We start from the raw sequence: 17,199 nt of genomic DNA, 5'->3' as shown, positions 1-17,199 counted from the left end.
GTCACTTACCTGGGGCTTCTTCCAGCCCCCTGCAGCTGTCCTGTCCCACGCCGGTACTCCAAAGATCCTCCGGTCCCTCGCCGAGGTTCAGTTTCTTCACCACCAACGTATTAGTCGACAGCCACTGCGCCTGCCAGCGTGTATCTTCGTTTGCACTCCCGTGGCCGGGAGCGTCCTGCGCAGGCGCAGTGCAAGAAAATCTCTACTGCGCCTGCACAGGCAAACGAAGACGCAGGTGACCAGGGGCCGCGTAGGCGCAGTGGATGGCGACCAGTGAGAGAGAAAGTGAGCTGCAGCAGTGTCCCGGAGGTTCGTTTTAGGTATGCGAGGGCACAGGACCACTGCAGAGGGCTGGCAGAAACCCCAGGTAAGTGAAACTTTTTTTTTTGTTTGAGCAATCTTCAGGTTGCCTTTAAAGTGGATCCGAGATAAGCTTTTTACTCATTGCATAATTGTGTTCCTTTCATATATTTTATAGGGCATTCCTCAAGCCAAAAACTTTTTTTTTTTTTAATACTCTAATTCCCTATAAACTAAACAAGCCTCGCCCACGGCTCCTTTTGTGCCTTGACACTGTAGCAAGGGCTTATGGGAGCTCAAGTTTGGGCAGGAGGAGGAGTTTACTAGCCATTGATTTCAAAGGCAGAGGGGAGGAGGAGAGGGGACTGAATTTACACACAGGCAAGCTGATAGCATCTACAGCCTTCAGCCTGTGACAATGTGACAAACAGAACATGGCTGCCCTCATTGTATCACAGGAATAAATAATCATAAACTTTTGAAACTGTTTGCAGCTAGATATACTTTGTAAACTATCTAAAGTTTAGATAAGCTCTATAGACAAGTTACTTGTTATAGTTAGTTTTTCATCTCGGATCTGCTTTAAGGTTAAGTGTTGTCTTGTGTCTCTTTAAAATAGGCAAAGGCATGTAACTGGAATGATACCTGGTCAGGCCTGCTGTTTGTATTTCTTGCTGCCTGAAAATAAGCAGGGTCTTCAGTGCTAGTCTAGTTTAGGGGACTCAGCAGGAAACCTCATAGGAACAGTTCTTCAATCGCACCACCCTCTACAGCACGAAGCGATGTGATTGGCTGAATAGTGTGGGTGTAGTTAACTGCAACCTATCTATAACCTAGCAGTTTGAGAGGGTGCTGTCCACGTTAGAATTTCCTGTGAGGTTTCCTGCTGTGTCCCCTAAACTAGCCTATCACCGGATCTTCTGGCCAGCAGAGATGTATTGGGCAGCAGTGTCTCCATCGTTTGCACAGGGGATGCAGAGGTTGCTACTGCAATTACGTTTTTGGACCTGAGGGACCTCCATCCATTGCATTGGTGCTTTGTTAGTGGTAAAGTGGTATTAAATGCTAAAAAAATGATAAGCAAACACTGTATTATGTTAAAGTAATATCTAGTAGACCCTCCCTTTCGATCAATTTTTTTAAATTAGCAAAGTGTAAAAAACATTTTACACTGGTTATATCTTGCCTTTGCCAGCAATATAGGAGGAAGAGGCTCTTTTCTTAAGGTGACCATACACTTATAGATTTGCAGCAGATTAGACCATCGGATAGATTTCTGTCAGATGCCTGTCAAGTCAAATCTGACAGGAATATATCTGATGTGTGCCACACACTAGGAACAGATTACCAATAGATTTCAGAATGAAATCTATTGTAAATCGTTCTAAATGCATTATTGGACCATTAGATCCAATGCAACTCTATGGGCCATCGATCTGCTGCCAGCAGCAGATCAACCAAGATTTTCCATCCTGCCAGATGGATCAAATTGATCAAAATAAGCCGCAAATCGATTGATCGATTCCATGAAATTGATCAATGGCTGAAATCGACCAGTGTATGGGCCCCTTTAATTGTGCTGCTGATATAATTGCAGTCTCTGCATGGAGGGAGGAGTGCCAAGCAGGGCCACCCAGATACAATCTTTCCAGGAGTCACCAGTTGTGTAGTTTGGAAGACATCAATAAGCTCCTTCCTCAGTGACTGATTATGCTGTATCTTATCAGCAACACAAATAAGATAGCAATCTTTTCCTATATCGTTAGCAAAGGCAAGAAGTAAAGGTAAGGTCCGTACACACGCCGGACTGGAGGCAACTGTCGGCGGACTGATACGGCTGTTTCTGAGCTATCCGCCGGGCGGATCGCTCAGAAACAGCCATATCAGTCCGCCGACAGTGCGTACACACGCCGGACTGTCGTTGGCACGCCCACCCAGCGGGAGGCAACGACGGACCAGTCGTTGCCTCCAGTCCGGCGTGTGTACGGACCTGTAGCCATGCATCTAGCAATGATGGGCAGTTTCAACCAAGAGACAAATCTCTCTCTTAAGGGGCCCATACTCTGGTCGATTTCAGCCATTGATCGATCAATTCTATGGAATCGATTGGATTGGGAATTGATTCTATGAAATCTATCGATTGATCGATTTGCAGCCGATATCGATTGATTTTTATCTATCTGAAAGTATGGGAAATCTAGGTCTGCTGGCAGCAGATCGATGGCCCATAGTGTTGCATTGGATCTAATAGTCCAATAATTCATTTAGATCGATTTGCCAATAGATTTCGAATAGATTTCATTCTGAAATCTATTGGAAATCTGTTCCTAGTGTGTGGCACACATCAGATTCCGGTCGGATTCGACTTGACAGGCATCTGACAGAAATCTATCTGATGGTCGAATCTATAAGTGTATGACTACCTTTAAGATGCCCATTAACGGTACAAATTTTCACTAAATGCGATCTTTCGGTGCGATTTTGAATGATCATAAGTAATATGAAGACAATTATTGATTGTTCACATTTACTGAACTATTCTTTCTTCAAATTCATATTTTCCAACTTTCGGATTGATTTTATCCTATAAAGCAATCGACCAAAGAATCGTTTACTATTGATTGCCTTAACCACCCTGGCGTTCTGATTAAATCGCCAGGGTGGCTGCGGGAGGGGTTTTTTTAGATAAAAAAAAAACTATTTCATGCAGCCAACTGAAAGTTGGCTGCATGAAAGCCCACTAGAGGGCGCTCCGGAGGCGATCTTCCGATCCCCTCCGGCGGCAAGAGATAACACGGAAGGCCGCAATGAGCGGCCCTCCGTGTTTCGCTTCCCTCGTCGCCATGGCGACGAGCGGAGTGACGTCATTGACGTCAGCCGACGTCTTGACGTCAGCCGCCTCCGATCCAGCCCTTAGCGCTGGCCGGAACTGTTTGTTCCGGCTACGCTGGGCTCGGGCGGCTGGGGGGACCCTCTTTCGCCGCTGCACGCGGCGGATCGCCGCGCTGCAGCGGCGATCAGGCAGCACACGCGGCTGGCAAAGTGCCGGCTGCGTGTGCTGCTTTTTATTTGGTGCAAATCGGCCCAGCAGGGCCTGAGCTGCAGCCTCTGGCGGTGTTGGACGAGCTGAGCTCGTCCAGACCGCTCAGCTGGTTAATAAATGTTGAATTTTCTATACAATTAAATTGTAAAAATCGCATCGAAAGATTGCATTTGGTGAAAAAAAATTGTACTGTTAATGGGTACCTTTAATCGAATCTGATGAGAGATCTGTCAGCTGCCCATACACCGCAGGCCGATTCCCAATCAGTTTCATGCTGAAATCAATCCGTAATCGGCCTTGTGACGCCACATCTGACCACCTTGCTTCCACGGCGCTGTCCCCCCTAATGTTGTGTCCCCCTGGTGCCCTGTGCATGTTATACATTACCTGTCCGCGACCTCCACTTGTCCCCGCTACCTCCAGGCGCAATCTATTCTTCATACACGTGCGCTACGTGGTTGCCTAGTTAAACACAAACAAATGAGCACTATCATCATTGTGCATCTTTATGCACCACTGTTGTGCCCCGTAGCAAACAACCAAAAGCTAATTGCATCATTACAAAGAGATTACCATCAAGGGCAAAATTGATCAATAATATCACCTAGATCGATTTTCTCATGAAAAAACTTTATTATTTAATGCAACAAGCTGGATACATTAAAAACATAAAAAAACTCCCAGAGGCTACCATTTATAATGGAAATTGACCCCCACTGATAATGTTTAATAATGCTAATTATGTCGTTTGAGACTATGATAATTTATTCCCCACAGGCGCCACACGTGGCCAGAACAACCAATCAAAGTGCTGAAAGTGCTAATAATAAAAGTGCCAATGCTTCACACTAATAATTTCATATATAAAGTGCAAAGTGCCTGTGTGCATATCCACGCCCCCACCAAAAAATGCGGGCGTGCGCATACACACATATATGTGCCCTATAATGATGAACAATGCTAAAAGTATCTAATCTACAAAAAACTACCAACAAATACCACTCAAATTGTGTCACAAAAGAATGGGGGTATGTTCGCACATGCCCACACCCGCCTGAAAAACAAAGCTGGATGCGCGCATGTGCCCAGAACCCCAAGTGCATTGGTTGTTCTGGCCACGTGTGGCGCCTGTGGGGAATAAATTATCATAGTCTCAAACGACATAATTAGTGGGGGTCAATTTCCATTATAAATGGTAGCCTCTGGGAGTTTTTTTTATGTTTTTAATTGTTTTTAATGTATCCAGCTTGTTGCATTAAATAATATTTTTTTCATGAGAAAATCGATCTAGGTGATATTCTTGATCAATTATACTTTGCCCTTGATGGTAATCTCTTTGTAATGATGCACGTGGTTGCCTAGCAACGTGGCCGCGTGTCTGATGTCATACGCACGCCCTTACGAGGAAACCACGTGAGGCACGCGTGTATGTAGAGCAGAATGCGCCCGGAGCAGCGGTGGACACGGACAGGTAATGTATAACATGCACGGGGCATCGGGGTCGCACTTAACATTAGGGGGGGGCAGCGCCGGGGGTTTCGTCGCGTTCGGCAATCATCCCAAAATTGCACGCCGTTACCGCCACGCAAACGATCGAGCAAGTCGGCCCAACATCTTGCAGCATGCGCAATCGACTATGCGACCAATTTCTGCAAACTTTGTACCAAACGCCTTTTAGACATCCGTGGCAAATAACTATAGGGACACAAAAATGCCTATAGGTGTCCGCTGTAGGCTGAAGTAGTTATGTATCAAAAAGCTTCGGTAGCAAAAACACAGAACACTTGTAGATGTTGGTGGCAGTCTAAGGGTTAAAATTAAATATAAATAACTTTCATAAAATAACACACAAAAACCCAATTTACTCATTAGAGTTAGGACAGCACAGTGGCGTAGAGGTTAGCATTCTCACCTTGCAGCGCTGGGTCCCTGGTTCTAATACTATCTGTACAGAGTTTGTATATTCTCCCCGTGTTTGCCTGGGATTCCTCCGGGCCCTCCAGTTTCCTCCCACATCCCCAAAACAAACCAATACGTTAATCGGCTTCCCCCTAAATTGGCCCTAGACTACGATACATACACAATACATACATAGACATATGACTATGGTAGGAATTAATTGTGAGCCCCTCTGAGGGACAGTTAAGTGACAAGACAATATACTGTATATACTCAACTAAAAGTCTAGAGATTTAGTTCTGACTCACTAAGCCGACTTATACACGAGTCATGGGCAACACTGAGCACACTGAGTAATGTGTGTACTTAGTGACATTTCCATTTGCAGCAATTTACCCAGTAGTGATACTTTCTTGATAAAGGAAATGCCAAGAAAATGCAGGTCTGAAGTCCTGGCCACTACGATGGAAAGGGACGGGGGGAGATACTGCTGGGCTTCAGGAAGGGGAGTTGCTGCACTTGGGGGCCAGGAGGAGTTATTGGCTGCACTTAAGGGACAGGATGGGGCTAATGGCTGCAGTCATTAAAGGGGTTCTCTTGGGTTTTTTGTTTGTTTTTTTAAATAAAAAGACACTTACCTGGGGCTTCTACTGGCCTCCTGAAGCTGCAATGTCCCGCCCCGTCCTCTACGATCCTCTGTTCCCCGCCGCCAGTCCCTGTAACATATAATAATACTCTCTCCCGCTTGTGTCATCCGGAGCTTACTGCGCAGGTGCAGTACGAAGATTTCGTGTACTGCGCAGTAAGCTCCTGATGATGCCCACAGCTGCGCAGCCGCAGTGGGTCTTAGATGCCGATCAGACCGGGACCAGCGGCGGAGAACGGCGGATCGTTGGAGGACGGTGCGGGACATTACAGCTTCAGGGGGCCGGTAGAAGCCCCAGGAAAGTGTCCGGTTTTAATTAAAAAAAAAAAAAACCCAAAGAACGCCTTTAACCCCTCCTGGTCCCCAAGTGCAATTGCTAATTCCTCCTGGTGCAGCCATTAACTTGGCTAAGTAGACTTAGCCAAGTTAATAAAAACTCAACAAAAGTCAATAAAAAATTCCAGCTTAAAAGGGTCCAAAATTGGAGTCTACTTATGCACGAGGTCGACTTATATTTGAGGATGTACGGTACTCTGTACAAATATAGAGTAAAATATAAAACTCTTGTTTGCTGCCATCTAGTGTGCAAACATTGCAAGTATGAATTAGCCATGAAGCAATTAAGATGAGACCGAGTGAAATCCTGCGATGGTGTATAGAGGCGTTTAGCCCCAGCAGTGACAGCTTCATTGTTCATGTTTCTATTTCCGGTCCATACAGATGAGTTATTGCTCCACCTTCTGCCGTTCTGCTCAGTAACATGCAGTTGTTTGTGAGTTCTGTTGAGCGGGCTGAATTGTATTGTGTAGCAATAACCCCTTTTCTTCCTTAGATATTCTGGTCGTGAAGAATGGATCCGCGCAAACCAGAGAGGGTGGAATAAAAGGGAGATTATGAAATTCAAGGATGTGCCAGTGGAGTGTGTGGACTTGAGTAATAGTGAAGTGAACTACATTGGCCTGGGAAATATAAGTAAGAGGATACATTAGGACTGTTATACTAAACGCAGGAGTCACATGTGCTCTGTTATCCTTGTTCTGCTTCCAGACACCTCTCAAGACGAGCTCAATACGAGTCTATGGGGCCCCTGTGACCAGAGGTACAACTATAGGGGAGCAGCCCCTGTAACTGCAGGGGGAGCCAGGAAAAAGGGGCCCCTCCTCCTTCTGATAAAGGGGCAGGTGTTTTGTGGCCACAATGTCACAGGTTGCACTTGTTATAGGATTCCTAGTAGATGAGCCTCATGGGGCTTGGGAGTGACCACAGAGGAAAAGGATGTAAATGTGGGGGGGAGGTGTTAGAATTTCTTGTTATGGCCCTTGTGCACTGCATGTTATTTATAAAGATGTGATGCCACATGGCACCTGTCAGCTGCAATGGCTTCTTTCCTGCAAGGTGTTAAAGGGACCTGAACATGTAAGGGGGGGGGGGGGCAAGCTGTACTTGGTAATAATCCCAGTGCCATGCACTACCTGCTGCTGATTTAAAAGCGGCCCCCCCTGAGGGCCCTTTCACACCGGTATTTTTACCGCACTCCACTGCCGGGCAATAAAAGCCTATGGAGACTTTCATACTGCGACATTACGACGCGGCGGAACTGCCGTTTTCGCTGCGTCCCCAATGCTGGTCCAAAACTATGTTACCGCTGCAGTGCTGCATCGACTTGTGGCGATCTGCGGCGTCCCGGAAGTCATGTTAGTCTATGGTGATGCGTGTTTCTATAAACACATTGGCGTTGCGGCGCGCATGTGCGGAAGCATGTTTTAACAATTATGTTTCCGCATCCCGGAAGCAGGAAGTGACGGCAAGCGTGCATCAGGCGTGACTTCCTGCTTGGCCAGTGGTCAGACAGGGAACTCTGTGCAATAGAGCGGTATTTCCTGAAGGCCTGTTTCTGGCGGTGCGTCGGGCGCGACGCACCGCATTGCTAACACTGGTTTGCAGTCTGAAACCGGCCTCAAGGTAACTAATGCTTGCCACACACTCGACAGCCCTCACCATTTATTGAAGGGGCACTATGGCGAAAAATTTTAACATTTAAAATATGTGCAAACCTAGACAAATAAGTAGTATGTTTTTTCCAGAGTAAAATGAGCCATAAATTACTTTTCTCCTATGTTGCTGTCACTTACAGTAGGTAGTAGAAATCTGACAGAAGTGACAGGTTTTGGACTAGTCCATCTTTTCATATGGGATTCTCAGCAAGGCTTTTATTCTTTATAAAGATATTCCCTAAAAGAATCTAAACAATGATGCTGGCCAGCTTCCCTGCTCACTACACAGTTTTTTGGCAGTTGGACAGAGCAACTGCCATTCACTAAGTGCTTTTGAAAATGAATAAATCCCGGAGTATCCTCCATAATGAGATGGACTAGTCCAAAACCTGTTGCTTCTGTCAGATTTCTTCTACTTACTGTAAGTGATAGCAACGTAGGAGAAAAGTAATTTATGGCTCATTTTACGCTGGAAAAAAACGTACCCGTATATTCCGGCGTATAAGACGACTGGGCGTATAAAACGACCCCCTAACTTTTCCAGTTAAAGTATAGAGTTTGGGATATACTCGCCGTATAAGACTACCCCTCTTCCAACACACACCAAATTCAAATAAAAAAATCCTGTACTGCTGCTGTGTATGAACAGATACTGGTGCTGTACTGTATGTGTTACCCAGTATATAACAGTATATAGTCAATTGACTTGTTGCATTGGTCAGCTCTCCTTGTCTACCTGTTTATCAGAGCGGTATGGAAGAATAGATTGCGCTCCCTCAGCAGCGAGATCTGAGAGTTGGTAACAGCATATGGCGTATCACCCGGCATCAATGACACCTGGCGTATAAGACGACCCCCAACTTTTCAGAAGATTTTCGAGGGTTAAAAAGTAGTCTTGTACGCAGGAATATACAGTACTTCTTATTTGTATATGTTTGCACATATTTTACATTTTACAATTTTTCACCATAGTGTCCCTTTAACCTTCCCTTTAGGGAGAAGGATATATACAGTGATCTGACGGGTATTGGCTGATGCTGGATAAGTGTGCTTTCTGGTTGCTTGCAACTCAACGTAAAATAGGCCTAGTTAATACGGTACTATACCCCATTCTGCATACCCTGAACTCTTAAAATGTTAAAATACAGTATTTGAAAGTAAATTACCCTTGGGGGAGCCGTGGTGGAACCCAGTGTTTTAAGCCAGGGCTCCCCCAAGGGTAAATCTTCAGACTCCTCAGTTTATGAAACCACGTCTCCGACTCCGGGTAACCAAAATGACTCCGACTCCTCGACTCCGACACCTTAGTCTAATATTTAACAGGGCTGTGGATTTTGTACAAAAATCACCCGACTCCGACTCCTCAGTTTATGAAACCATGACTCCGACTCCGGGTGCCCAAAATTGCCCCGACTCCTTGACTCCAACTCCACAGCCCTGGTTTAACCACTTTACCCCCGCCCGTACGGATTTCTCCGTCCCTTTTTCCATCCTTTAACCCGCAGGGACGGAGAAATCTGTACTTTTTGCGCACTCCCGCCGCTGCCCGCGCTCCCGCTCGTAAACACGCCGCCTGCCGCTAGTAAACACGCCGCCGCCCGCTCGCCCAGAGATCAACGAACGGGTAAATCCATTCCCGTTCGTTGATCTAAGCCCCGCAATGATCTGCTGCCGCTCAGCTGAGCAGCGCGATCGTTGTGAGCAATAACAAACTCCCAGCCTCTTTCTACTTCCTACAAGCGTCCGGAAGGACGCTTGCAGGTCGCATGAAACAAAGTTACTGTTGCCATCTTGTGGCCAAATAGTGAAACTACACCCTAAGCATTTTTTACACACAAATAAAAAACTAGTTTTACACAAAAAATGTACTCCTTACCTCCCACACTCCCCAATTTTCTTTTTTTGTAATTAAAAAAAAATAAAAAATTTACAATTAAAAAAAAAAATACATAAATAGTTACCTTAGGGACTGAACTTTTTAAATATTTATGTCAAGAGGGTATAACACTGTTACTTTATAAACTATGGGCTTGTAATTAGGGATGGACGCAAAACTGAAAAAAATGCACCTTTATTTCCAATTAAAATATTGGCGGCAAACATTGAGATAGGGACATAATTTAAACGGTTTTATAACCGGGATAAATAGGCATATACATTTAATGGGTTTTAATTACAGTAGCATGCATTATTTAAAAACTATAAAGGCCGAAAACTGAAAAATAATTAAAAAAAATTTTTCCCACATTTTTTCCTATTTTCCCATTAAAACACATTTAGAATAAAATTATTCTTGGCATAATGTCCCACCTAAAGAAAGCCTAATTGGTGGCGAAAAAAACAAGATATACTTCATTTCATTGCGATAAGTAATGATAAAATTATAGACGAATGAATGGAAGGAGCGCTGAAGGTTAAAATTGCTCTGGTGGTCAGGGGGTAAAACCCCTCAGTTGGGAAGTGGTTAAGCACTGCAGAGCCCACTAACACCGTAAGACGTTGGCCTTCACCACTGTGAGTTCTGCTGGGCATTTCTGGTGGTTGGTTGAGACTGCTGAGTAGTTGAAGTTAACCCGAGGTGAGAGGTATGTGGAGGCTGCCATATTTATTTCCTTTTAAGCAATTCCAGTTGCCTGGCTATCCTGCTGATCCTCTGCCTCTAATACTTTTATCCAGATACCCTGAACAAGCATGCAGCAGATCAGGTGTTTCTGACATTGTCAGATCTGACAAATTTAGCTGCATGCTTGTTTCTGGTGTAATTCAGTTACTACTGCAGCCAAATAGATAACAGGGCTGCCAGGTAACTAGTATTGTTTAAAGCGAACCTTAAGTCACCTAAAAAAAATGAGATGAACTCACCTGGGGCTTCCCTCAGCCCACAGCAGACGATCGGTGCCCTCGCAGCTCCGCTCCGATGTCCCAGGACCCGCCGGCGACGACTTCCGGTTTCGCCGTCACCGGCCGACAGGCATGGGAACGCGAGTGATTGTTCGCGTTCCCAGCCTGTATATCGCCCCCTATGCTGCTATTGCGGCCTCCTATGCTGCTATTGCGGCCTCCTGTATATCGCCCCCTATGCTGCTATTGCGGCTAGGAGGCCGCAATAGCAGCATAGGGGGCGATATACAGGCTGGGAACGCGAACAATCACTCGCGTTCCCATGCCTGTCGGCCGGCGACGGCGAAACCGGAAGTCGTCGCCGGCGGGTCCTGGGACATCGGAGCGGAGCTGCGAGGGCACCGATCGTCTGCGGGGGGCTGAGGGAAGCCCCAGGTGAGTTCATCTCATTTTTTTTTAGGTGACTTAAGGTTCGCTTTAAAAAGAAATAAATATGGCATCCTCCATATCACTCTCACCTCGGGTTCACTTTAAGTTCCGTATAACCAGGACTCAACTGTATATATTTTTTATTTTATTATTTTCGGATTTTTTTAATAGATATGGAAGGCATATACATACATCAGGTTGCCTTATGAAAAACTGCTCAGTTATAAACCTATTGAAAAAAAATATCATGCCAGTGAGAACTACTGCGCCTGCGCAGTACAGCCCGGAGGACGTCGGATGACGTTAGCGCGCACCAATGACACGCATTGTGGAGCGCAGAAGAAGCCCGGCCTGGCCAGGTCGGGCTCGCCACCGGAGACCACCGGGAGCCTGCGGAGCGGCGCCGAGGGCACAGCCTGGCTGCCACGGGCTGGAGGAAGCCCCAGGTAAGTGGATTTGGATATTTATTTATTTTTAAGCGCTGCCTGAACCTTACCTTTAAGGGTCCATTCACACTTAAAAGTAGCAAAGCGGTAGCGCTTAGCGCTGCCGTTTTGCGCAGGTGATTTTACCACGATTAGTGCAGTAAGAATCACTGTACACTGTTGTGATTCGGCGCAATCATGATTAACGCTTTTGTAAGCACTGTATCGCGATCGCTCCTGAATTGCAGCAAAATGCTGCAGGGAACACATTTTGCGATTGCCGCTAATAGCGAAACATCCGCAATTGTGGGCAATCATGCCAGTGAGATCACCGCCATAGGTTAACATTGTGCTAGTGCTTTAAAAAGGCAGGAATCACCCGCTAATCGCCTAAGTGAGAACGGGCCCTAAAGCTCCGCATGACAGCCAGGCAATTGGCATTGTTAAAAAGCGAATGAAGATGGCAGCCTCCATATTCCTCTCACTTCATGTTCCTTTTAATGAGAAACTCCGACCAAGAATTGAACTTTATCCCAATCAGTAGCTGATACCCCCTTTTACATGAGAAATCTATTCCTTTTCACAAACAGACCATCGGGGGCGCTGTATAACTGATATTGTGGTGAAACCCCTACCACAAGAAACTCTGAGTACGTACTCTTGGCAGTTTCCTGTCTGTGAACCCTGTTGCATTGTGGGAAATAGCTGTTTACAGCTGTTTCCAACTGCCAAAAAAGCAAGCAGCAGCTACATTACCTGCCCACTGTAAAAATGTCACCATGTCCTAAATGTCAGAATGTAAATCAGGGATTTAAAAGCTTTTACAATGGGCAAATACTGACTAAATCATTTATACATAATTATTGTAAAAATGAAGCACTTTTTATTACATTATTTTCACTGGAGTTGCTCTTTAAGTCTATTTATTTCAGGGGGTTTGCAGCATGCATTGGGCTCTGAAATCAAGCCTCTCCCAGGTACCTGCAGTTCACACTTACTAATCAGGTTTTTTTTGTTTTTTTTGTTTTTTTATATTCAAATGGTGGGACATGTTTATGATTTATCATTGGCCAGCCACCATCATATGATTTTTACAAACCTCATGTGTCACTTACCGTCCCTTAGAATATGGCATATCAGGCGAGGTGACCTATACTGGCCAATCCTTGAGGAGGAGACCAGCAATGTTGGGGTCATGTTAGTTTTTCAGCCAAAAGGATCAGGAATGATTGATTTAACCACTTCACCACTGAGGGGTTTTACCCCCTGACCACCAGAGCAATTTTCACCTTTCAGCGCTCCTTCCACTCATTCGTCTATAACTTTATTATTATTTATCGCAATGAAATGAACTATATCTTGTTTTTTCCGCCACCAATTAGGCTTTCTTTAGGTGGGACATTATGCCAAGAATTATTTTATTCTAAATGTGTTTTAATGGGAAAATAGGAAAAATGTGGGAAAAAAATTATTTTTCAGTTCTTCGGCCATTATAGTTTTTAAATAATGCATGCTACTGTAATTAAAACCTATGAAATGTATTTGCCCTTTTGTCCCGGTTATAAAACCGTTTAAATTATGCCCCTATCACAATGTTTGGCGCCAATATTTTATTTGGAAATACATTTCAATATTTTTTATTGGAATTTTCAAAAAGGATTTTTTTAAAAACATATACATCAAAGACATATTATTACACTTGACATATGAATACTTTATACATAATAACTTGTTGTAAGTAACCTTAATCTTAAAGAGAACCCGAGGTGTGTTTAAAGAATGTTATCTGCATACAGAGGCTGGATCTGCCTATACAGCCCGGCCTCTGTTGCTATCCCAAACCCCACTAAGGTCCCCCTGCACTCTGCAATCCCTCATAAATCACAGCCGTGTTGTGAGGCTGTGTTTACATCTGTAGTGTCAGTCTCAGCTGCTCCCCCGCCTCCTGCATAGCTCCGGTCCCTGCCCCCGTCCCTTCCCTCCAATCAGCAGGGAGGGAAGGGATGCAGGCGGGGACTGGAGTTCTGCAGGAGGCGGGGAGAGCAGCAGACTGACACTATAGAGATAAACACAGCCAGTTCTGACAAGCTGTTTGTCAGCAGCGTGGCTGTGATTTATGAGGGATTGCAGAGTGCAGGGGGACCTTAGGGGGGTTTGGGATAGCAACAGAGGCTGGGCTGTATAGGCAGATCCAGCCTCTGTATGCAGATAATATTCTTCACACCCACCTCGGGTTCTCTTTAAGTACAAACTTTATAACTTATTTGTAGAGATGTATTTTATTTGGAAATAAAGGTGCATTTTTTTCAGTTTTGCGTCCATCCCTAATTACAAGCCCATAGTTTATAAAGTAAGTGTTGTACCCTCCTGATATAAATATTTAAAAAGTTCAGTCCCTAAGGTAACTATTTATGTATTTTTTTTATTGTACATTTTTTAATTTTTTTTTAATTACAAAAAAAAAAAAATTGGGAGTGTGGGAGGTAATGAGTTAATTTTTTGTGTAAAAGTAATTTATTTGTATGTGAAAAATGTGTAGGGTGTAGTTTTACTATTTGGCCACAAGATGGCCACAGTAACTTTTTGTTTTAATGCGACCTCCAAGCGTCCTTCTGGAAGCTTGGAGGAAGTACTTGGAGGCTGGGTAAGATCACAATGATCGCGCTGCCCATCGGAGAGCAGCGGATCATTGCGGGGCTTAGATCAACGAACGGGAATGGATTTTCCCGTTCATTGATCTCCGGGCGAGCGGGCAGCGGCGTGTTTACTAGCGGCGGGCGGCGTGCTTACGAGCGGGAACGCGGGCAGCGGCGGGAGTGCGCAAAGTACGGATTTCTCCGTCCCTGGGGGTTAAAGGATGGAAAAAGGGACGGAGAAATTCGTATGCGTGGGGGTAAAGTGGTTAAAGTAAATTCTCATTTGTATGCATGACTTTAGACATTATCAGTGAGTTGCACATTTCACAAAAAAGAACGTTTAAAGTGAACCTGAAGTGAGAAGTATATGGTTGCTGACATATTTATTTCCTTTGAAACAATACAAGTTTCCTAGCAGTTCTGCTTTGGCTGCAGTAGTGTCTGAATCACATACGTGAAACAACCATATGGCTTATCCAGCCAGACTGCAGTCCTCTGATCTGCTGCATGCTTGTTCAGGCTCTATGACTAAGAGAAGCATTCCCTCTTAACACTGTTAAAGTCAAGCTGAAGCTTTTTTTTTCACAAAATAAAATAAATAAACTGATACTTGCCTAAGGATAGGGAAGGATCTGGGTTTGGAAGTCTTCGGGAGCACTTGGGCTCCGTACTGCGGGAGACAGCATGCTCGTGCAGGCGCCATATGGAGCTGCCCATCTTCGGGAGCACTTGGGTTCCCGAAGACTTCTGAAGCTTTAAGGTAGCCATACACTGGTCGATTTGCCATCAGATTCGACCAACAGACAGATCCCTATCTGATCGAATCTGATCAGAGAGGGATCGTATGGCTGCCTTTACTGCAAACAGATTGTGAACCGATTTCAGCCTGAAACCGTTCACAATCTGTTGTGGTGGTGCTGCCGCCGCTCCCCCCCCGCCCGCATACATTACCTGCTCCGCCGGCACGACTCCCGGGTCTCCGCTCTTCTTCTCCGTCTCCGCTCTGGTCTGGTCTCCGGCATGCTTCCCTTCTTCCTGTCTGGGGGAAGTTTAAACAGTAGAGCGCCCTCTACTGTTTAAACTTTCTGCCGGGACAGGAAGAAGGGAAGCATGCCGGAGACCAGACCAGAGCGGAGACTGAGAAGAGCGGAGACCCGGGAGTCGCGCCGGCGGAGCAGGTAATGTATGCGGCTCTATTGCATCGGTCGTCGGGCACTCGAACGCCGCTAGCGATGCGCTCTTTACCCGCGGGCAATCGACGGTTCTTTTCCGCACCGCGCGATCGACGGGATCGGACGGAATGGATCGAAATTCGGCGTGTAGCGTGAACGATTGGCAGCAGATTCGATCCCAGTGATCGAATCTGCTGTCGAAACGGTGGCAAATCGGGCCAGTGTATGGCCACCTTTAGGGAGCGGCAGAGAACAGTCTCCAACCGATCGGTTGGAGACTGCTAATGGGGCAGCCATCGCTGGAAGTAGGGACTGTAGGAGAAAGGGAAGGCTCATTAGGACCCAGAGCCTTCCCCCTCCTTAGGTGAATGTCTGTTTTGTTTTTTTTTAAATTGGTTTCAGACTTCCTTTAATACATGAGGCAGGGGGGCGTGCAGGAAGCAACTGCTCTGGTACACTAAGGGCTGGTGCACACTTCTTCTGCTTCTGAGCGCTTTAAAGGACACCCGAAGCGAAAATAAACGAATGAAATAAACGATTGTATCTATCTTCCTTTTCCTAAAAATGGCTTTTTAAGATATTCCAAAGTTTTATTTTATGTTTAAGGCTGGTTTCACAGTGGGACGTTACAGGCGCACGTTAGAGCAGCCTGTAACGCACCCCACCGCACAGCAATGAAAAATCAATGGGCTGTTCACAGTGCCCACGTTGCGTTACATTGTAACGCTGCGCCATAAGGCAACGTACTGCATGCAGTACTTTACACACGGCAGAGCCGCGTTAGACTGCTTGCACATGCTCAGTAAAGTTGGGGAGGAGCGGAGAGCGGCCGGGCACATGGCTAATTAATATTCACTGCACTCAGTGACGTGCAATGTTTACTTCCTGGAGCGGCCGGGCGGGACCACGTAATGCCGCATGTGTCCAAGAGTGCGCATCACGGCATCACGGACGCCAGAGTGAGCTGCACAACGCGGCTCACTCTGACGTCCACATCAGAGAGCACCAGGCGTTGCGTTAGGGGCACGTTATGCGACCTTAACGTCCCCTAAATTGCAACGTCCTGGTGTGAAACCAGCCTTAATCTACTTTTTAAGTTTTACCTGTTTTATTGTTTTTGCTCAATGACACATTCATTGAAGTATGCCAGAGCTAAAATCTATGAACTATTGACCTTTTTTATTTCTTTCCTGCTCTCAGAAGCCATTTTTTGCTAGGAAAGTGTTTAATAGTTGGAATTTTTTTTATCAGTGAGGGTCACACTGTAGTCCCTTCCTGTCTGAGTCAGGACTGAGTCAGCCACTTACATACCTGATATTTAACTCTCAATCAGAGAAAGGGAAAAAAAAAAGGGAACACAGCCTAGTTATTTGTGTGCTTGGCACTGTACCATACACATGTCTATCTCATCATGTCACATGTCATCTCGGGTATCCTTTAAAAAACACTGGCACTGTGAAAAGCGCTTGGCTAATGTATTAGAATAGGATGGATCACACCAGAGCAATGTGAGTCCCCCCCCCCCCCCCCCAAATGCAAACACGGGTCCTGCAGCGCTGATTTCTGAAGTGATTCTGCCTCAATGTTATGAATAGGAGAAGTGGAGAATCACTCTGAAAAGTGCTAGATCAGAGCGATTTTCCAAGCGTTTTTGTGGCAAAACCAGTACACTAGCAGCTGTACTGTATCTAAAAAAAAAATGCAACACAAAAACGCTCCAGAAATTGCTAGGCATGATTAGAAAATCGCTAGGCACATGCCTAGAATCGCTCTGAAAAATCACTTCAAAAAGCGCTGAGCGTTTGCAATTATGC

At 45.5% G+C, this 17,199-nt stretch overlaps 1 protein-coding gene across 2 annotated transcripts in view; it reads left to right on the top strand.

The window, feature by feature from the left end:
- LOC137528898 (distal membrane-arm assembly complex protein 2-like) overlaps positions 1 to 17,199 on the top strand; it is an 84,490-nt gene that overhangs the window by 18,849 nt on the left and 48,442 nt on the right. For both annotated transcript variants that reach the window (XM_068250646.1, XM_068250648.1), the window contains exon 4: positions 6,721 to 6,860. In XM_068250646.1, coding sequence (XP_068106747.1) covers positions 6,721 to 6,860 — 140 coding nt within the window. The remainder of the gene's footprint in view (positions 1 to 6,720; positions 6,861 to 17,199) is intronic.

The sequence above is a fragment of the Hyperolius riggenbachi genome, chromosome 8 (assembly GCF_040937935.1).
Source record: "Hyperolius riggenbachi isolate aHypRig1 chromosome 8, aHypRig1.pri, whole genome shotgun sequence".
Taxonomy (NCBI): Eukaryota; Metazoa; Chordata; class Amphibia; order Anura; family Hyperoliidae; genus Hyperolius; species Hyperolius riggenbachi.
The sequence above is the reverse complement of the archived record's forward strand: the minus strand, read 5'-3'. Positions and strand labels throughout refer to the sequence as shown.